Genomic DNA, 23,558 nt, shown 5'->3' on the forward strand with positions numbered 1-23,558 from the left:
TTTTTAATTAACATGTCGTGCAAATGCCTGCCGGTATCACGAGCGAATAATTTGTAACGCCAAGCTTCGTAACGCCATCACGCGACCCCCCATGGTAACATACGGCACTGGCCGCCTCCAGTGAACTTTTAACCCGCAAGACTGCCGCGGAGTTAGATCGTAGCGTAATAATTAATTAGTGTTTTCATTGGGTAACCCGGAACTTGTACCGTGTACCAACGTAACTTGTCATTCGTGAGTAACGACTAATAAAGTTACTCAGAAACGTCCCCGTGTGTAATTTCAGTGTTCTTGTAATCCCATCAGCCAGGCATGCAACCCCCTATATTGCTTAGGGCGTATCCAGCACCAACACAGTAAGTTCGTCGTCATCGTAAGCCGACTTATCTAGCGGACCACGCTGGGGCAGAAAGAACCCACGATTCATCTCATGGTCTAGTTCAGGCTAGCCTGGCGCCCACCGGACATTCAATCCACATACACGTCACTGCAACCCGCTAGATATTCCCCCTCAGCTCCCACAGAGAGACGGGCGGCGGCAAAAGCCTCTGAATTTAAAAAAAAATCAAATTTTTTTTTTCTGCATCCTAACATGTTTTCCATTCAGCAGAAGCTCCAGGAAGACACTTTGAGAGAGACTATCATACAAATAAACATGATGTTAAGGCTTCCTTTATGGTGGGCCACTGCAAATGCGCCAAAAGAAACACGCAACGCCATGGTCACATAAAACCAAATACTGAGTGGTGCTGTCATGCCAGGATTTTTCGGGGGTCGAGCACACTTCTGGAGCCACGCTTGTTTCCAATCATACTATAAAAGGGTGGTGTTCAAATAGTTCACCATTTTAACAAGCCTATGTATACACTGCACATCTAATAATTTTAAAAGTAATTACAGAAATGAGCAGCTTCACAGAAATGTGTATATTACATAATTAAAATTTAAAAAAAATGTTTTGTAGGTAAGGTGAGCAACATTACACGTAAATTACTATTTCTACAAGAGTTTACGCAATAACCAATTAAAGATAATAGTTATTTTTCAAAGTAGGTTTTCCTGGAAAATAGGCAAATAATGAATGTGAAAGGTTATAATAGACCTATTGGGGGAAACACCGCGTAAAACAATGAGTAGGCTAAATACATTGAGCACTGTAGGCTTGAGGCAAGGTTCATAGTTTCTCCAGACAAACGAGTTTCGATAAGTCACCAGCTAAGATAGTATGAACCGGTAATTTTTTCCCTCGTGTAAATTGAACGTCTTTGATTTAAGTATATTCGGTGGATTTTTGTACATAAAGGCAGGATAGGTTTGAAGGAAAGCAATTTTTTTTTGTCCTGAATAAAATATATATATATTTGTGTATTAATCTTTTTACCCATTCTCCTGGAGGGAATTGTGATACCTTAAATAGTTTACCATTTCAAAAAGTGGTTAGGTTAGGTACATTAAAAATACTCTGAAATTGTGTGCATAGTAGGTTCGGTTATGTCAGCCATATTAAGTGAAAAGATTGAGAGGTTAGGTAAGCAAAGTTAATCATACTTTAATTACCATTTCAACAAGATATTATGCATTATTAAGGTAGCTGATCCAACCAATCATTTACTTAACAATTATTTTCTAAAATCTGCTAATCTCCAGTATTACTGGTTCAGCAATTTATGTGCATACAGCCTTATTTTTAGGGTTGGCTTTTCAAGGTGGAGAGTCAAAAATGTTTATTTTTTTACTGCTATAAATGCTAATTTTCTCGAAAAATGGGTAAGTATAAATATGTTACTTAAAATTCTATATAGAGAAGGGTCTGGGGAGAGAGCACCTGAAGACAATACAGTAAATTTAGAAAGTAGAGGCTCCTGGGGAAATGGCAAATAATAACAAAACTGAAAGGTTTTAAAGTGATAAATAAATTACATTTTTTAAAAAAAAAAAATTTAACCCAGATTATACGTATTAATGTGGCTGACACAAGTTTTTACTTCAGCTATTACGTATGCACTTTATTTTCTAAAGCCACTACTTTCAAGATTAAAAAAAAAATTGGACGACACACTGTTATAATTGTACATAATATTATCATGAGGTAGAGCAGTTTGTGATGACAATTTTATTTGTATTTAAAACATCAACACACAGTCTAGGTTTGCATTCGTCCAATGATTTCCTCTTTAAATCTATCCTAGCAATAGGTTTGTTTTATCTTGCTACGTAATTTAGATTATCCTGTTTAAAAAATTGCATTGAATCTGAAATATTATAACAGTAAAGACACAACTGAAACTCGTAATGAACGAATACAACTACAATAACAAACCCACACAAATCATTTAAAAGTGGTCATTATTCAATTGCAGTCGATTATTTTTAATTAATAGTACTTAGTGATGAGATAAATTCCATGTACTGTATCAAATTACCTACCCGAAATACATATATAATAGGTTCAATAACTGATCTACATATTGGTCACAAGCGTTGGGTCGAAGAAGGGTTAGCTATTTTCTAGCGCATTTAATGTCGTATTTACACATCGCACTACAATATAACTGTATTTAAAATTATATTTCACTCGTTCCATCTTTAAGTATTACCCGCAAAAACTGTAATATTGCGAAAAACCTACATTTTTAGGGAATTTACTAGCAACTTGCATCTTTCTCCCATAAGAACCAATGCTTTTACAGCAATGTTTTGCCCACCATTCTGTCAAAACAGCTCTCTGTCTCTCTCGCTCGGATTGTAGTTCCCCAGTATGCCGTCGACAGCAGCAATTGGCGCTGAAAGCAGTGTGATAAGCAGTCTATATATCTCTAGGTCGTTGGATGTCATCGTTACACTTTATGTTACGACTGCCATATTGGATATTATTAATGTTGCATGTTTTGTTACAGCCACCATCTTGAAAATCCGTAATTTCAATGCTAGAAATTCCGAAAAAATTCCAAAAAAATATTTTAAAAAATTGCCTACTTCAAATGTTTAGTTACATAATTGTTTTCTGTCTTCGGTTCAATTCCCGGGTAGAGTAAAGCAGTAATTTATTAATAAATTAAAAAAATTCCCAATAAAAAGACTTAGAAACATCTTACACCACACTCGACATTTTGAATTGTAACCACTGTACCTATCAATTAACATGAAAGATGCCATCTTGAAAATCTATATTTATTATCCGATTTTAATGAAGAAAGGTTCAAAATGTATTTCTATAACGTTGACTAATCCTCTACGGAAGCCTAAGATGTACATCAAGTTCTGTCCCTGCCCTAACACGCCCGAATATTCACCTTCGGCCAACCTTGGGTTTATTTATATATATTTATATTTCTATGCTTATTTTAATGTAGCTATACTACCCTAACTAACCGTCCATAGTGTTTTAAAGTGTTTTAATGTAGCTAACCTAACCGACCACTTTTAATATTTGAATTCAGTTTTCCTGCGCAAAAATAAAACAAATCCCGTGGTTGGCCCAAGGTGAATATTTGGGCGTGTTCGGGCAAGGACAGAACTTGATGGGCATCTAAGACTTCTGAATCCTCTATATTAAAACAAAACACAAAGGGCGCGGTTACACGGGACCCTGAACTACTTCAGGTGAACATGTTTAAGTAAACACGTTTACAAACGCGAAAGTGTACGGTTACACTGTAGTTGCTGAAAAGTGTGTTTAGCTCTAATACCGATTGTCTACTGTCAACGAATGACTGTGTTGTTGATCTCTATTTTGTAATTGTATCCAGAAAACGCGTGATATTCTCACTTGTTTATACAGCATTATCAGCACAAATGGAATGTGTTTTATATTGCTCAATATTTTTTTTTTACAAATCGGGAATTCAAACAACATGCACAGTAAAATTTTTAAACTTATTTATTATTATTTTTTGAGCGAGAGTACTTATCTCAGTTTTAAGAAAATTAGGATCAATATATATATATATATATATATATATATATATATATATATATATAAAATTATCTGTTGATTTTTTTTTGTTGCATTCGGTAAAATATTACTCGAACTTGTGCCAGAAACACTTTCCAGCTTGAATTTCTGCAAAAGACTGTTTATATTCTAAACAGCCAATCAGAGGCTAATGTAGAAGATATGTCGATCTGAACTACTTTGCCAACCTGTTTAAGTTAAATGGGAAATGGCCTCGAACGAAACATGTTCAGACTGTGTGTTACCGCACTCAACAGCTGAACATGTTCACCTGGAGTAGTTCAGACTCCCGTGTAACCGCGCCCAAAGAGTCATTTCAGAAAATATTCACTGCATCCATCTCTACATGATATTACATTCATGGTGATTTGCGAATTACCATAATGGTCTTGCCTGAAATAAGGAAAGTGTTGGTGCACGTAAATGCATCCAAGTATTTTTTCATAACATGTATTAAAAAATTTTAAATAATAAATATTAAAGCGTAAGATTAATAATTCTGTATATAAATAAGTATAGTGAAATTATGGCTGTGGTATATAGTGAAGGCCACAGAACATGTGATAATATGAGTTTTTTTTTTCTTCCCAGAATACCGATCTGCTAATCTGTTTTGGTTGGCTAATAAATGAAATCGCGATGGGCGGCAAATTGTCTAAGCTTGATCCAATGGAAGTCGAAGTTCCTGATTTGAGTCAGCTATTAAATAGGGACGCTTATTTAAAACCATACGAACGAGAGTTTCGCAGAAGGTAAGTGATTTTCGTTATATTTATTTGTACATGTAAAATCTTGTTTCTTCTTAACTTTATTACGTTGTATAAAAAGAGCTGCTTGACTATTCTGCGGACGCTAGTTTCTTTCTGACTGTAATTGTTTGAATGAATATTCATACCCATCAAAAGTCTAGCTAATTGTGTAACTTAGAGCGCTATTTCTTTAGCACAGTTTTAGGATTTTGGTTTTAAATTTTAGCAGTTTCACAATCAGGATTTTGAATCACTGAGGTTATCAAATGACCTAAACGTAACAGTTCAAGGTTAATAACCATTTTTGTTTTTCACATTTCAAAAGACAAGGAATGTTAAAACTAATTGAAGCCACACTAGTTATCTCTGCAGTGACAAACACCAAAGTTGTTTGCCCAGGATTTTTATTTATTATAATTAAATATATTGTAAGGTAATTGTGTGTGGTAGGGGCACCACTGTAAACATAATTAGGGTAATTCTACTGTATTGCGTATTCATGTATATATCCCTTGATCCTGATGCCATAATAATGTAAATGTTTATCCATTGGTACACGATGCTTGGGGCCAAGTTCATTTTACGATATTGGATTCCTGTTGGTTGTAAGTAAAGTAGGGAAAATGTATGCCATTGATAACAAATTGAATTGCGGAAGGAATAAAATAGCTATAGTATATAAAATTGGGAGTGCTCAACAAAATGCAAAATAAGAGGAATGATAGTTGGGTTTTTGAGGGATCGTGGTACGATTAATAGTGCATTTATAGCAAATTTTTTTTTTGATAAATTCAATAAATAATTACACAAAAAAAATGTGTGTGTAGATATTAAGAAATTTATTGAATATTTGTGGAAATAAGTGAAGTCATGAGAGAAGAGCAGTCGTGTTTATTTATATTAAATAAATATAATGGTGGTTGTATGATTTTAGTAGTGAACAGGAAAATTGCGGTGTGTGTTTCACGTTATAGAATAAATTGAATGAGGAATATCAATTGCATTGCACTTATAATCCCACCACACTAACAAAAATACACCCCTGACAAGGCAGACCCTTTAACAATGGATTTCAGCAATATTTATATAATTGGTTTTGTTATATTAAAATCAAAAGGCTAATTAATATTATTTACATGCTCCTTTCATTACTAATATTTCATCTATCAAGGAATGAAATTTTCTTATAATTAAGTTAAATAATGAATTAAATATAAATGAAGGATATTAGTAAATTTTGACCATTTTAGAACACGAGTTATTATTTACAATAAATGTGACTTGATAACAATAAATAAAGTTAAGCCTTTTATATAATTATTAATATTTATAATACAAGGGTACTGTTTAATATTAGCTCCCAAATAATAGTTTTAATGTTGTTCAAGTTCTATGTGTTAAGTTGTAAAACTCTGTACAAGTGTCATGGATGCATTCATTTGCTTGAAATATCTTTATCAAAGCAAATATTGTTTGAACTGAAAATTAAAATAAAAAATTTAAAAAAAAAATTGAGCCTAAACAAAGTATTTAACTAAGCTCGTGATCTTTTTCGGATTCTTCTTTTTACAGGAAGGTACGTCGAGAGCCGGTTAGGGCCCAAAAAATACAAATTTGGAGACCTTCCCATATTAGTATATAAATTAGGAAGTTAATACACCAAATGTTTGAAAAAATTGTATCAATTTTTAACCATGCAATTGACGTGGGCTCAGAGCTATGCCCTCCCTAAGCTCGATGTGCCTCACGCCACTGCCGCCCCCCCTCTCCTCCCACTGACACCCTCTCTTTCAAACCTCCCGCCAACAAGTGCTTGTGTGCATGTGTTCGGTTGCCCTGCATGAACTCTTTTGGTGCCTACCCTAACTGGAGCAGTGGAGACTGCCCCTTTTTAAATAATCTAGTAATACTTAAACATCTGTAATATGTAATCCTTAAATCTAAATTAACTTGTAATTTTTAAAGGGTTTAAATAGTTATGTTTTTATTGTCCGTCATATCAATTTACTAACAGTAAATGCAGCACTTCCTGCGGCCATGACGCCCGGGGTAGTGTCTTCCGTTCGCCGTGCGGGGTAGGACGCATCTCAGCACCTCGTTGACTTCAACTTTTGCTTGTAACTGATCCGTTAACATCCGCCATCGAGTCATTCCGTGTGAAATCACCAAGGCGTGGTTGCTTGACCATTTTAGAAAATTTTAATATTTTTACCCAATAGTCTTATTAGTAAATAGCTCAAAAATATTTTTATTTAACTTTATCTGCCACCATTTTGAATCAGGGCTCGATCATCTTTGCTACTGCGTGCAAAAATATGGCCTCGTAGAGGTTTTGTTAAAAGTTTATTGTTGGCCTTGACTAAAAGATAGAAGTTTCTTGTCTTTACTGATAAAAAGAGAACATTATAGGCTTACATAAAATGTATAAAAATATATTAAATACATTTGGAAAACATAAGAAAAATGACCTGGAAATATGCCAAAATATTGAACATTTTCAGCAATTTTCATGACCTTTTAGGGTGACTTGGGGTTGGAACCAAAAGACCAAATTTCCTGTGTAATAACTGCCGCTAGAGTACTTTCCAGCTGTGTTGAGTTAAAGTAATGGTTTTAAGCCATTCCTGCTTTTTTTAGCATCAAAATTTCAAAAATTTCAAATTTTACTAATTTCAAGGTCAAATATCTTAAAAGGGGGACCGGATAAAATTTTCCCGTTTATGCCAAAAAATACATCTATTAGTGATTATCAAAATGTGCAAGTTTCATTTTGTGGTTCAAACTGGTTTAAAAGTTAGAGTTATTTGAAACATGTGTTAAGTAAATTGCTATACACGTAAGTACATATAATTCAACAGTTGTTCATGTTTTCATATTATTTTAAAAATATCTGTCATTAAAATTAAATTACACTTTTAACATAGGCTAATTTGTACAAAAAGGCTCAGTTAAAAAACTCACAATAACATTCTTTACGCAGTTTGAAATTCACTTGGTACAGTTGTGATGCCGAAGTTTTATTTGTGAAAATGGGCTTCTAGTTTCAGTGAGAGATCAGTATTTTTCTCTTCTGTAATATTTAATGTTCTTCCTGTCATAGTTGTGAACTCTGTAGGTCAGAGGACATCCAAAACATTTTTCATCTCCACCCATGAGACTTCATCGCTTGTTAAACTGAAGCTTGTTGATGGACCACCTGGTTTGTAGAATACCATTTGATATCATTTTTTTCCTTTGAAACCTCACAAACTTTACCAATGTACCATCTGTTGTCATAAACACACACAATATTGTCCTTCACTATGTCACTGACATGAAAAATTACAGGAGTTCCATCAATAGTATATTCTTGATGGTTTCTGACGAATGATACTGAAATGGTGCTGACTTGTATTGTTGACCTATCCTTTGGTACATAACAATGATGGTTTCCAGTACTTACAGTTCTTTTAGCTTCATCAAACCAACTTTTTAAACGAAGCTCTACCTTTTGAACTTCACTTTCCTCTACAAAGACAAAATCGATTCCTTTAATGTTTTCCACGCAAAAATTGAACATGCTGATTGGTGTTGTAATGTGGCCTTCTACCGGTCGTTGCAGACTTGCCTTAGCCACAAGTCGCTTTACGGTCCCACCTACCCCATCACAAGGTCCCTTGCCGTGACTTGTTGAAAAAAAATGCCACTCATCATCAACTCCAAAGTCTTCTTTATGTTTGCATAGGTTAGTAAAATTGAACCTGTTGTTTTACTGACCTACTGCTCCATCTGAGAAATAAACAACTTTATTCAAATTGTGAACAAAGGACTTAATGAATGGTATCAACTTTGTTTGGAATGTGTACACAGCCTGTGTATTATGATTCATACAGTCACATATAACACAAAGGTGTTGAATACATAAATTCCTGGTCTCATCTCTGTAGTACACACAGAAGGGATGAAGTGTGGCCTGAGAGTTGATACAGTGATAACTCTGGATCTCATCTTGTATGATAAATGTGAAGTTTTTAGAGAAATCACCAATCACTACCTACACATTCATCACTTTTAAGATTTTCTTTCTGTGTTTTCAAAACTGTGTTTTCAAAACTGTGATTGATTATGTGATTTAAAATGATGTTTTTTCAACACCATTAGTTTACTAGCAAATATTTCTTTGAATTCAGCATATGTTTCAATAATAGTAATAAGACTGCAATGGTCACTCATCATCCACTGCTGATATGTTATATCATCATCTTCATCACAGTAACAGTTCTATGTTTCATCTAAATTCAAGGATGCTAACCCGGAACACTTTGCACATTCCCCAAACATACAGTATTCACTGTTCAGATCACACACAATTTTTTCAAGAAGGATCTTCCAGTAATCTATTTTAGCTGCTATTGTCATTACCGTAGTTTGAAATTTTGGTGAATTGAACACACACAAACAGCATGAGTGCCACTCGCTCCAACCAGGATGCACCACTTGGGGCGTAGAGAACAGAATGTTGAAAATCCCATCTTTACTGATGGATGTTCTTCTTTAAACTTTCTGTATAGTTCTTTTAAATTGCATAGGATTAAACGTTTTTGCTTTAGTTTTTTGTTTCCATTTTCAAGACGAACTGATTTAGTATCCTTAATTCCAGGACACATTATTCTGCTAACTTCATCACTTTCATAAAATTCAACAGCTAACTCTCTAGTTTCTTTGGACAATTTTTTCCCTGATTTCTTAGATGTAAGCTGTGGAATGACACCATGTTCGTGAACTATTTCGTGGGTTTTTCTAACTAGGTATTCACTCACACCTAACTCTTGTGTAGTTTTTTTTATTCACCAGCTCTTTGGAACTACACTTATAACTTGTATCTTCTCATTGTTGGATGTGCTGGTCATTATTCTTTGCTTTAGATCTTCAACAAGATGTTGTTAGTCTTTTGTGGCAGTATAAACAATCTTCAGTTGTAATTCTTCCTCCTTATCTTGAAATTCACAGCTGATGTTAAAAGTGTCACTTAATTTTTTCTGAATCGCACCAGAAAATTTGCCTACAGTTCGCTTTACTTCTAGGTGTTTCTTTTCAGCACTAAGTTTCATTATTTTAGTAGGCGAAACTCCTAAAACAGAGCCTGCGTCATTGATAGATTCCACGACAATTTCAGGTGAAAGGAATGGTTCTTCATCAACACTTTTTCCAACATCAAAGTTCTCATAATCACTACTTGAAGGTGTTGAGAGTTTTTTATGGCAAGAGCAACAAACAGATTTATCAGGAATCAGTGTGGGCCATCTTTCAAACAATGCTAGGGTTATTTCCCTCAACTGTTTTTTAATAACTTTTTTATAGCATGAAAATGGATCACAACACGAATTTCCAAACAAATGATGGTATTTCTCCAAATATTTCTTTGTAATAAGTACACACACTAGCTAAACAATCTATTTTAACTCTTTTTCTGAGAAGGTAACATGATTCATTTAATTGTGACGCAGTCTTTAATTCTGACTTTCCATAGGACTGATTTTCAAAGCATTCATTTGTAACCGTTCCCACAGAGCACTTCATGTTTCTTGTAATATTGTTGCTATATATTCATTTTAAAAGTACCTATGTATTTACAAACCAATAAGAAAACCTAGTTGACATTCAAGAAAGCTACTTCACTGCAGAACTTCACACAACTGCAAATAACAAACTAAAAAACATACGTAGCTGCTTAGGATAAAAAACATAACACATCTTCATTCTTTGAGAACACACACAAGACTGAACTGGTTGGCACTGTCTGTAGACATGTTAAAACTTGACAGGCGGATGATTAAACTAGCCTTGCTTGTTAGAACATGCACATCCATGTCTCCTTACACAGACGTGGGTATCTAAAGTGTACAAGTGAATATCAAACTGTGTAAAGAATGTTATTGTGAGTTTCTTTACTAAACCTTTTTGTGCATATAATGTATAAGTGTAATTTAATTTTAATGACAAAGACATTTTTAAAAATAATATGAAAACATGAACAACTGTTGAATTATAAGTACTTACATGTATAGCAATTTAACACCTGTTTCAAATAACTCTAACTTTTAAACCAGTTTAAACTACAAAATGAAACTTGCACATTTTGATAATCACTAATAGATGTATTTTTTGGCATGAACAGAAAAATTTTATCCGGATTTGACCTTGAAATTAGCAAAATTTGAAAATTTTGATGCTAAAAAAAAGCAGGAAGGGCTTAAAACCATTACTTTAACTCAACACAGTTGAAAAGTACTCTAGCCGTAGTTATTACACAGAAAATTTGGTCTTTTGGTTCCAACTCCAAGTCACCATAAAAGGTCATGAAAATTGCTGAAAATGTTCAATATTTTGGCATATTTCAAGGTCATTTTTCTTATGTTTTCCAAATGTATTTAATATATTTTTATACATTTTATGTAAGCCTATAATGTTCTCTTTTTATCAGTAAAGACAAGAAACTTCTTCTATCTTTTAGTCAAGGCCAACAATAAACTTTTAACAAAACCTCTACGAGGCCTAATTTTTACATGCAGTAGCGAAGTTAATCGAGCCCTGATTCAAAATGGTGGCAGATAAAAATTAAATAAAAATAGTTTTGAGCTAGTTACTGATAAGACTTTCTTGGGTAAAAATATTAAATTTTTTTAAATTGGTCGAGCAACTATGAATTTTAAAATTCGATGATTTCACACGGAATGACTCCATCGTAACTTTTTAAAAATCTTTTTCACTCAACCTTCGTGGCCTACCCCGGTGGCAGACTTTGTAACTTAATTAATTAAAGCTCCCCAGAGCGTTTTGGATTAATCGGCAGACTTGTACATTCGAGGCCGTGCCACGTGGTGTCCTGGTCAGCATGAAAGCTGGACTATGTGCTATTTTTTGTATGCGTTGTCAGTGTACGTGTCGGTGCCAATAAAACTCAATATTCACCTGACTCGCACTGAATTCCCGACCACGAGTTTTCCAGCACAGAGACGAAGGTGTGTGGGACGCCTCAGGACCCCACAAGCAGTGACATAGCATGCCCGCCACTGAGAGCGGGCAGGTGAGAGTTAGCGGGGGAAAGTCGAGCCTAGCTCCACATGGGGGACGTCACGGGCCGGGGACAGAGTCGGTAGCCGGTGCCACGGGCCCATATACGTGGTGGCGCCAGAGGTCTACACGTACGCCGATTCGAAATCCCCCCTCACGAGACACTAATAATCTGCTTAGTTAATGAGTGTTGACTTGCAGCAAAACTGTAAAATTGTTTTTCTTGTACCTTATTTCAATTTTTTTTTATTTTAACAGTTTTTAAATGCTATCTTTTCAAGGACAAGTTTCTTTATCAGTTTTTGATGATTTTTAAAGTGACAAGCTGAATTACATTAAGCAGGGGAGAGACGTATGTAAGTTTATAAATTGAAAGAATTTTTTTTTGTAGGAAACATCTTTTATCAAATATATATTTTAGTAAGTAATTAGACTTTTAGTTTTTGTTCTCTATTTTTAAAATAATTTCTGGTGGGTGGTTCTTGACGAAAGTGTGTGCGAAACGCTTGTTGCACAGCGGTTACACACCCCGTTTTTGCTAACTGCAGGACACACCAGCTCTTCTGTTGCGGTGTAGCAGCCATTTTCTAAGCTAGTACTGTCTGGCAGCGGCAGTCTGCAACAAAAGAAGTGCGTCTATATGTCAAAAAAAACTTCCAGAGATTCTCTATGAACTATATAAAGTTTGAAGCCGTATGTTGTACCGTTTAGATTTAATGAATTTTTGAATTTGTATACTTCTTTTGTGCTCATCCTGTATAACAAATGTAAAACTTTTCTGATTGCTAAAAAAAGTTGTAAAAAAGCCAATCATTATGTGTTTAGAACATTAGGTGTACAGGGTTATTAATAATGTTTGCTGAGATTCTTAAGTGTTGTTATATAATAAATAAATTATGGATATACAAGTTTGGCATCTTAAAATGTTCAGAAAAAATTAAAAGTTTAGGATTTACCTTAGTAAAGTTCCATATGAGTCCATTTGCATCTCTGGTGATGTATAGACGATATTCAATCTGTTGGTACATCTTCTGAATCTTTTCTACAGTTGTGATTGCTGCAGTGACTGTATCTTCAAGGTGCTCATTTTCATTTCACTCACATTGTTCGTGATGTTTTGATTTTTAAAATGCCTCGGCTGGAAGAGGTGAACCAATACCCTAGTCACCTCAAAGTCCAGATCTAATGACCTAACACCACTAGACTTTTTTTCTTTGGGCATACAGAAGGTAACAAACATTCACCATTTAAGAGTGGATCACTGCAGCAACCATTACTGTAACTGTAGACAAGATTGGCAGAAGATGTGGTATGATATTGAATATCATCTATACAAATGGAGCCTATATAGAATTTTACTAACGCAAGCTGAAAACTAAAATTTTCTGATAATTTTAAGATGTTTAGCCATTCAGTACTTATTTTATAATAACAGTTTAGAATCTTGGCAATTATTCTTGATGACTCTTTATATTTAATGCTTATTAAAGTATTTTTTATTGATACTATTCATTATTAAGAAGGGCCTTTTTCCTTTGCAGGCCCTCATCTATTATTTTTGATTTGTTTTAGATACGCTTGCTTCAGAGATTATGTTGATAAAGTTACTGACCAAGAAGGAGGACTCACCAACTTCACGCAAGGCTACAAATATTTTGGCATCCATTTTAACCCTGACAACTCTGTAACATGCCGAGAATGGGCACCAGGGGCAGAGCAAGTCTTTCTTACTGGAGAGTTCAGTAAGTTTCAGTTTTTATGTGTAATTATTTTACTAATTAAAACATCTACTGTAAATACTAAACATATTAAAAACTGAGAGCTGCTTAGCACTAGTGGCAAGAAAGACTGCGTGATCTGTTCGCACACAACATGTGTACGTAGATGCATCTGTTCCTAAAGTATCTTCTCATTTCAGTTTGTTGCATAATATATATTTGTGTTACTGTATCATGGGCTAGAAGGGCCATGGTGATTGAGTGGTACAATCACTCACTTTTTATCATGGTGATCTGTGTTAAATTTCCAGCAGTATTGTAACTGGATTTTTTGCTTGTGGGAAATGTGCAGATGTTACTGTGCATCAAGTGTTTTCTCTGGTTACTCACATCCCCCAGCCTTCATTTCATTATTGCTTCATTAGTATCACCTCTTGTGACCTTAATGTTAATGAAATTTTAAGCTCATTTCATTACATCATGGGCTGGATTTCCTTGGGGTCAATTTATTTTACTGGTCTGACTCATGCATTTATAATTTTCAGAAGCTGTCCCTGTAACCTTTTAAAATTGTATCACTGCAGATTTATTTAATTTTACTTTCATACATTTTCATCACACTTATGAATATTTTCCATAGTTACTGCTTTTTCTTGGCTGTGAATACTTTTAAAGACAAATGTTATATTCTTCCATTTTATCATATTAAATTTCATCAACACGCTCTTCATTATGCCAATGGTTTCAAAATGAATTCCATGTGTGTGTATGCATGCATCTGCTGTGCCTTTTGTCCTTGCCACCAGACTGATAGATGGCATGATGATTGGTTACTGAACTTTATATATTAACACATATGCATGCACACATTATTTAATAGAATGATCAAGATTTATTTTGAGAAATTTTTATGTTGCTTCTTCCTGCAAGTTTTTACAAATTCGAGGAATTTTTTACAAGTGGAGATTGTTGACTGGCCACACTCGCTTCAGAACCAGTGGTGGTTACTGAAAATGGAAGATATAATTGCCTATTTAATTTGTTATCAATCTGATATTGCATTTTTGTTTAACATGTCTTGTGCAATATCTTTGTGAAAACTTATACTTAAGATTTAATGCATGCTATAAACTAAAAAATAATAATAAGAGGACTCGCTTACCTAAACCATTGTGGTTATTTACTTGTGTAACTCATTAACCTGTGTGAGGGTAGGTACTCGGTGGATATACACTCAAGGGATCCACGCTTAATCGTCAAAGTGATAGTTAATGGCTCTATCCGTCCACTGTGCAACTTATTTCAATTTGGAAAATGTTATATTTGAGTTGTTTCATGACCTTAGGAGTATTGATAATAAAAATGTTGTTTTATTATGTAGTGCATTGTCTCTTATCAGTGTACAGTTAGAAGCATAAAATTACAAGGATTCTGGTTAACTGCGGGAGGAGTTGTGTGGCTTGCCATAAGAAATGCATACATTGAGAGTGATAAGTGAAAAGGTTTTTTAGTTCTAGGCAGCAGCAGTTGTGGGTGATTATATATATGTGTGTGTTTGTATTTGTGTGTATGTGTGTGTGTGTATTTATATATATATATATATATATATATATACACATTGTATTTTTCTTTGTTTATAGATAACTGGAACAGGGAGAGTCATCCTTTTATGAAACTTGAGTTTGGCAAATGGGAACTTTACATTCCAGCCCACCAAGATGGCTCATGTGTGCTAAGCCACTTGTCAGAAGTAAAGGTACCTATGTTTTGGTTCATGCTGTATATATGTATACTAGCTGCCCGACCCGGCTTCGCACTGCTACACTAATGGAAAAAAAATTAAGCTACATCTCCCATTTACAGTAATGGTAAATAAAAAAAAATTCAGTGAAAATTATTACAATGCTGTATAATGTACCGGAGAGAAAATGAATAGCACCGATGGTTTCCCGACTCGTGCACGCAACGTACAACTGATGTACCCGTACTTCGCTACGGCAGTCTACAGGCAGATCACTCTTGCGCCGCTCATTATACATGCCCCTCCTTGTGGGTATGCCACTGCCGCGCGATGCCCGTTGCCATGGAGACGCAGAAGGCATAAACAATGCAAAATCCTGTTCTCATGCAGACAAAGTACCCACTGTTGCCTGGTTTTAACCACCCATGGGATCTAATTTTCGGAAAATGTCATCCTGCGTAACATAAGGAACATTACTGTGAAGTTTCAAATCTGTAAAGTATATATACTTGAAAAAAAGGGCAATAAAAAAACAAATTAAACACAGAGAGAGGAAAAAAAACAATAGTTTAGGTTTGCGATTTAAAGTGATAAAAAGTATTTAAATACTAATTGAACTCTTATGAGGGTACTGATTGCTTCGTTGTTGATATCACATGGGTGTTTTTTACTTGTATGGGAAAATTAAGAATGATAAGGCATCTAGTGCGTGGTAACAATGTTAATAGGCAATCTAGCGCCTGCGGAATTTTCAACACACGCTTCGTACGTGTACTGCATGTTGTATCTAACCCCCTCCAACACATTTGATTCTAAATTGGACTTTAAGGATCCCTAATGTTATTGATAATATAATATAGTCTATAGCCTTCCTTGATAAATGTACTATCCAACACTGAAAGAATTTTTCAAATCGGACCAGTGGTTCCTGAGATTAGCGCATTCAAACAAACAAACAAACTCTTCAGCATTATAATATTAGTATTGATGTGTGTATATGTATATACATATGTGTGTGTGTGTATAGTAAAGTTTTGAACACTGGAAATTTTTCAATGCTGAGCCTTATGGCGGTTACCAGTGGTGAAGTTACAGCCACCTATTTACCATTTGAAGTAGGGTTACCATTAATGAATTTGAGAAAGCTGAAACAAAGTGCTGTACCCAAGAACACAGTAGCCAGCTTGAGTGTAAAATATTGAGAGGTAGGAACTCGAGGGAATGACAGTTTTAAGGGAATTCAGGTAGACAATGCACAAATCCTTCTGCTCACAGCACACCTGCCATGCTTCCCATGATCAAACATTCTGAATATGCTTGATGAGCGTAAAGTGGATTGATAACTGTTTAATTGCCACCACTAATATTGCTATGTTTCTAGCCTGGCCAGTGTGTGGTTTTGCCTTAGAAGGCACAGCAACTGGGTACTTAAGTGTAATGACATTGTGCACCAGGCCACAAACTGGGCTTCAGGAAAATAGATGCAATTCTCTAACTAGTAATCACATTCTAATTTCAAGGCAATGTGTTATTTTCAGCTAGGGTTGCCTACTGTGTAAAAATCTGTGAAGATATTTCTTGATGGATTGGAAAAGAGTTAACTGTTACAAAGCTTAATCTATCTGAAACTGAGAATGAATCCTGGGTGCTTAGTGACCTTTTCACATTTTGAATTTTTTGACTAGTTTAATGTAACTCTCCATACTCAGCTATTTTTTATAATATTTTTCTTCTTTTCATAGTTTCTAAATCTGTTATCTCTATTCTATCTATATTCTAGACTGTCTACCTCTGCAGTTCTCACTAATTTTTCTGAAGGATTTAATTCAAATCAAACCTGGATACCTTAAAATATGTTTAACCTAGGCATAAAATTTTTTGTCAAACTTCATTACAAACTTTGCTATGTTTACGCACCAAATGTTTTACTTTTTTTAGAGTATCTGAGGTCACATCCATAAAAGGCTACACTCCGCACACACACTCATTTCCAGAAGAAATTTAAAATTCCTAATCGTAATTTAAAATGGTCAAATATGTATTTGGTTGAAATTGTCTTAAATTTGCTGATGTACTTGTTATATCATTTTTGTTTTGGCCATCATGGCCAATCTTACTGTTAAACTTCTACTATACCACTAATTTTTAATTTGCCAATGGTATTGTCACTGCCTGATTGGTCCCTGCTGGCGGCAGGTTGGTAAGCATACATGGAAGAAAGGAGAAATGGGATGCATGGGTGGTAAAGAAGTGAACTTAAAAACTGGGGTGAGTGAGAGTGAAATAGAGTAGACTATGTGCGGACTCATAGTAAAGCATGATGGTTGTAAGGGTGGAGGGGGTTGCCACATGGCAGGTTGGGGGTAATTGTAGGGACTTTGTGATCATAACCTAGCTGTGGTCTAGCTCTGTGAACTAAGCATCTACTCTTGGCTATGATCCTAAAGAGATATCTTACTGTTACTGAAAAGAACTACAGAATGTTACAATTGAAAAGGTGATTCAATGTTCGATTGTGTAATTTATTATTTTACTTTGGCACAATGCTCTGTAACAGTCTAGACTTCCGGCTAGCTGATATTGGTCCCACTGTTACGTGCATGAACACTCAAAGAGAATAATACAAGTTTCGTTGGTCTATTTTTTTTTCCATTGCCAAACACTGAAAATTGCTGCCATTTTAAGATGCAGTAACATTTACATCTAGAAAAACAAATACTGCAGGACAAAAAAGTTTTTCAAACAAATTGGTTCATCACATTTGATTATCTTTAGTTGATAAAATCCTGCGGTCGCTTGCGTTGCGTGGTAAAAATGGCAGAGAGACCACGTTTTGTTCAGCATGGTCAACAATTGGCTAAAAACATTCAATTCGGGTCTACGCTGCCGCATGTGGTTGTCAAATTTGAATTAAAAACTGTGTTCTAAATGTTTAACAGCATAACCCGGACCACCAGGCATGAAATTATTGTTGAACTACATTAATTTTTTTAATTTGGCAAGCCACAATTCAACATGCCTATTCTCACAAATACCCAAGTAAGGACTAACGTGGCGACCAACGAATACAACTTCTTGTTCACTGGAAAGGAACTGGAGTCATAGGCCAATCACACAAAATTACACACAGAAAAATCGGTCAATCACTGGCACATGACAACAGTATTTTGACCAAATAAAAAGACTTTACAATTATTACAGAACTCTGTCTCTCTCTAACTCTTACATAACTGGCAAAACCATTGCATCAGCCCAATTGTTCTAGAGCAATCCCTGTATCAATGCATTAACAAATCCAAGCTATACAACAAACAATACTTAAAAAAATGATATGCAAGCACATAAAAATGCAAATAAGAAAGTAAATAATCAGAAATGGTAAAAAAGTCATGAAATAATGTCAATTATGATCATGAAACACATTCCAAACACGTGACTACTTATTAGAAGTCTAAATTCATTATTTGAATTAAATTAGAAAACCTAACTGAATATGATCAGAAAACATAATAAATCTTTAATGTAATTATTCGAAAGTGGGGGAGGACAGTAGCCTGGGTTGCTACAGCATGACTGGCTTATTCACGATGGTGTGACAATGTCCGTCAGTGTGCTATTTATGGGCTAGTGCTACATGCGAGACCTATCGCATTGAGATAGCAGAGGTAGCAGCGTAATAATTCAGCCCCTTTCTGACAGCGTAGGTGCAAAAACATTACTATATCACCAGCCTATAGTTTGGAGGGTAGCAATGAAAGTAGAATTACAAGGTAAAAAAATACAGTATAAGTTAAATCAACAGTGAACATAAAAGTTGATGGCAGGTGAAATCCGGTGCTAGCATAGATGAGTTCTCAGGCACACAAACAGTTTAGACAAAAAGTCAGTATACAAATTATATTAAACATTGGTGATGTCAAGCAGAAAATGTGCCAGGTATGGAATGTTATTTATAAAATTATTACCATCAATAATAAATAAACATGCTGGAAACTGTCTCACAAAGAGAATGATTGAACAAGATAAACCAACATGTAGCCAATTTTACATAACAATTTCTAGACTAAAAATTTACAAATAAGGGTTGCAAAAATATTTTATACTTGCAGAAAAATTTGATACTTTCAAATCCTCCAATAAGAAACAAACATTATCAAATAATGCAGTAACACCACAAGAGATGGTGAGCACCATGCCTCAAATTTACACCAACTTTGTTTTTAGATTTTGTGCTATTTCTAATATCACGTAATGATAAAATCTGAGGCCATGCATGTATACTAAACCCCTTTGGTTCCAGATAGTGATCAGAACAAAAAATGGTGAGTTAGTGGATCGCTTGTCACCTTGGGCCACTTATGTGGTGCAGCCACCGCGTGAAGAAGGCTTCACGTACAAACAGAAGATATGGAACCCTCCACAACACGAGGTATACTAACAGGGCTTAAATTAAGAATGAACTGTACTTTTTTGTTTTCAATGTATTTCAATGAATCTTCTTTTTCTATAGCCAGTTCTCTTTAAGAGGTTATCTTTTCCAACCCGGGCCAAGACTAGGACTTGTGTAGCATTAAATTTTTTAGAGTAATGTTATTTAATATATAACGCATCCCTTAGTACATTTTGTACAAAATTCTGGTAAAGTTGCATTTTGAAAAGAAGTATGTGTAAAATATTTCTTTTTAAATAATTAGGTGGTGGACTGGAGAAAGCATTGAAGTTTTAAGTTAATGTTTTGAAATGTTATCGTATTAGGTGGCCAAGTTTTTATGTGCTGGAGTGACAAGTACATGGGATGATGTGATCTATGTGCAATATCAGGCATTGAGTTTACACAATAGGTATACAATTTTATTATCTACACAGTTTTGTGAAATATAAATTTAAATATATGCTCAAACCACTGTTATTTACCTGAATGTATAATTTCACCACTTCTGTGTAAATCATTTGTCTGTATCCATTAAGAGATTTAGCTTGGTGGTGTTCGAACTATTGTATAGACAGTGCTACATTGTCAGCATAGATTGTTCATCTAACTACCAATTTCTTCTATTTTCATTATTCAAAAAATCTGGCATTGTCATCAAAGGCCATCGTTGATGTCAAAAATATGTAATGTCAAATTAGTGCACAGCGGGATTGGGTTAAGTGTGTCTCAACTGGCATTGTTTTCAAGAAAGCAGTGTGGTTTTTGCTCTGATGTTGCTAGCTTTTTAAAGAGATATTTTAAAGAGATAAACATCAATGACTTGGGAAGGTTAAACACATGGAGGGAAGGCCAGGCTTTTAAAAAGCAGGAGAGAGAGGAAAAGGGGTATGTGGTTTGACAGGTGTCGCTTTGAGGTGATTGCTGTTGGGAGGAATTATGATGGCTTTTTTTAATGCATCACAGTTTTCAAGTTAAATTACATGTTTTTCTGTGTGATTGAAGTTTTGAATTAAATTATGTTGACTAACCACAAACTGATTATGTTTCCTCTCTTTCCAGCCTCAAGAAGCCTGCTACTTCTTTCTAAAGTTTTACTTTTCACCATATATTGTTAGAAATAGTTGAACAATTTTGCTGTGAAAACAAATATTTATTGGTATCTTTCTATGTTGCAGAGGTATGTGTTTAAGCATAAACGAGCAGCACGGCCGTTGAGCCTCAGGATATACGAGTGCCATGTCGGAATAGCAACAGAGGAAGGAAAGGTTGGGTCATATCTGGAGTTTGCTCGCAATATAATACCTCGCATTGTTAAACAAGGTATGAGCTACCAACATGTACTATTATTTGTTTGCTTCATCAAGTTTGTCATCAAGTTGACATGCATCTTTTTTATTCACTTTTTTATTTTATTTATTCCAGCGATATATTTTTGATATGTTTGATTTAACTGCTGCAGAATTGCAGATATTAAAATTATTGTTGCTCTCAGCCAATCCAAGCAGTGGATCATTTATAAATATTATTATAGGTATATGATATTTCTAGAGTGTTGATATATATTGTCTTTTGAATTGCTTAGTTTTCCATTTTAATTGTTTTTCTAGTGTTCTTTTGGGTATATTAATTTTTTTTTACTTAATATGGCTATCCTTTGGTTTAGTATGTGCTTGTACCAGAAATAAATATTTCTGATAATTTTTGTGAACTTATTTTTGTGTTCTGTTAAAGTGTTAAATCTGTGAGTGCGAAATGGCAGGTTTAGTAGACGTGACATCAGAATCATCATCATCATTGTTAATGGCAAATTAATTTTGTTACAGGATACAATGCTATTCAGTTGATGGCCATAATGGAACATGCTTATTATGCTAGCTTTGGCTATCAAGTTACCAATTTCTATGCTGCATCAAGGTATTCTTTTCAGACCACAATGTAGAGTAGAAATAATTTTTTCGTGGGGTTAAGGAATCCTGTGAAGTACAAGCCTTCGTTAAAGATTTTCACTTTAGTATTAAATGAACAAGTTATATAATTAAAATAAAGTATTTGTTTTTGCCACATACAGAGATCTACTACTTCATAAGAAAAAAATATTATTCCCTCAATGATAGTGTCAACGTTGCCCGGTAATCATTGTAATGAACTATTCTTGATCTTCACTGAGTATTCTAATGAAAATGAAGGTTTTATTACATTAATTTAATACCTATAAAATAATATTGTATTGTAATATTTATAATGTGGGGAGAACTGGGTTCGTAAGGAATAGCCCAATTAAATTTTATTAAAGTTTTATTGATTACTAATATCAGGGTGTCTACTGACCCTGGAAAACCTGGAAAAATCAGGGAATATTGTAATCAGGAAAAAATCAGGGAATTTTTGTTTGGTAGGTTGTACTTAGTTGGCAATATGTTTTTTTGTTTATTGATCTGCTTGCATTGACGTAGAATCAAGTGTATCCCGTCCCATTTTTTTATTTTTGAATGGAAAATAACAAACAGTTCCCACGTCCATTTTCTTTTATTTACCATCGGATTCGGAAGTGGCGTTAAATCACGTGATACAAACTGGTTCAAGCTGGTCTGTTATTCTGCTGACTTACGTACTGCAGCATGTGCTTCCCACGTTTGGATTATACCGACAGGTGCATTTAATTTTAAGTATCTATGGATGCCCTCAACGTAAACTGGGCATTTTTGTTAGCTTTGAAAATACATATCACAGACACTTTTAGTGAAGATTCGCCATCGTTGCTAGAAATTGATAGCTGTGGGCTTCATACGGTCCATGGTACTTTCAAAATTGGAATTTCTGCTATGCAATTGGACGTTGTTAGTTTTTTCAGGCACAGTTAATATTTGTTTATGCATGTACCTGCAAGGAGGGCAGATTATATTAGAATAACTGGATCAGGGTTTTTTTCCAAGAAATTTTGTGCAATCAGATGGAATACTGCAGTTGCTGAGCGTGCCATGAAAACATTACCCCACCTAAATAAATTTGTTAGTGAAGTTTCTATTTCATGTGTGTCTTTCAGTGTAGTGAAAAGTGCTCTTGAAGATAATCTTCTAGAAGTAAAATTGACATTCTTCTACTCTTTGGCATCAGAGCTGGAATTGTTTCTCACAATGTTCCAAAGTGAAGCACCCATGGCACATTTTCTCTATGATTCACTGGTAGACATAATATTAGCTTTGGCAGGAAAGTTTTTGAAACCAGAGGTACTGAAGAGCTTTAGGGAGAAACGCAATGTATCTCGATTGGATGTAGATAACCAGGAAAATCTATTAACTGCTAACAATATCAAGTTGAGTTATGCAGTATGCCATGCCACATCAAGAAAGAGAAAGTACCAGTAAAGTCTGTTCTGTTACTGAAAATGATGTTAGGACTTGTCTAAAGGTTATGGTAAAAAAACTTCAAGACAAAAGTCCCCTGAAGTACAAACTTACCAAGGTAATTTCCAGCTTATGTCCGTCTGTGGCTTTAAATTCGGGTGTGAAGAAACGGCGTGTAAATTACAGTTTAGAATGTTGTCTTCAAAACAAGTGGCTTTAAGGACAAGAAGCTGATAACATTGAGTGATCATATCAGTTGGTATGTTCCTTGCAAGATTCTGAAGCACTGTTCTCGTCTTTTTCTCGAGAAGACTGGCGCCTTGATCACTTGTGGATGCTCATTCTTAAGGCACATACAGTAGCTGCCAAAACAGGCCTTCTAAAGTTTGTGAGGATGATGTTGGTACTTTCCCATGGAAATGCATCATTGGAAAGAGGATTTTCAGTGAATTCTAATCTGCTGACTGAAAACTTGCAGGAAGAAATACTGATCACACAAAGACAGATGTACGACTTTGTTCAACGTTCTGGAGGTGTAGAGCATGTTGATATCACCAAGTCCATGT

At 34.9% G+C, this 23,558-nt stretch overlaps 1 protein-coding gene across 2 annotated transcripts in view; it reads left to right on the forward strand.

Annotated features, from left to right (window-relative positions):
• Positions 1–4,357: 4,357 nt before the first annotated feature.
• Positions 4,358–23,558, forward strand: part of LOC134529286 (1,4-alpha-glucan-branching enzyme) — a 168,355-nt gene continuing 149,154 nt past the window's right edge. The window contains exons 1-7 of one of the 2 annotated variants that reach the window (XM_063363193.1): positions 4,358–4,439; positions 4,547–4,707; positions 13,330–13,499; positions 15,116–15,231; positions 19,517–19,645; positions 20,824–20,968; positions 21,472–21,562. In XM_063363193.1, the coding sequence (XP_063219263.1) occupies positions 4,595–4,707; positions 13,330–13,499; positions 15,116–15,231; positions 19,517–19,645; positions 20,824–20,968; positions 21,472–21,562 (764 nt within the window). In that variant the 5' untranslated portion in view covers positions 4,358–4,439; positions 4,547–4,594. Of the gene's footprint in view, positions 4,440–4,546; positions 4,708–13,329; positions 13,500–15,115; positions 15,232–19,516; positions 19,646–20,823; positions 20,969–21,471; positions 21,563–23,558 lie in introns of those variants that run through there. The other variant, XM_063363194.1, reaches the window with a different exon arrangement.

Source organism: Bacillus rossius, chromosome 2 (genome assembly GCF_032445375.1).
Source record: "Bacillus rossius redtenbacheri isolate Brsri chromosome 2, Brsri_v3, whole genome shotgun sequence".
NCBI classification, from domain to species: domain Eukaryota; kingdom Metazoa; phylum Arthropoda; class Insecta; order Phasmatodea; family Bacillidae; genus Bacillus; species Bacillus rossius.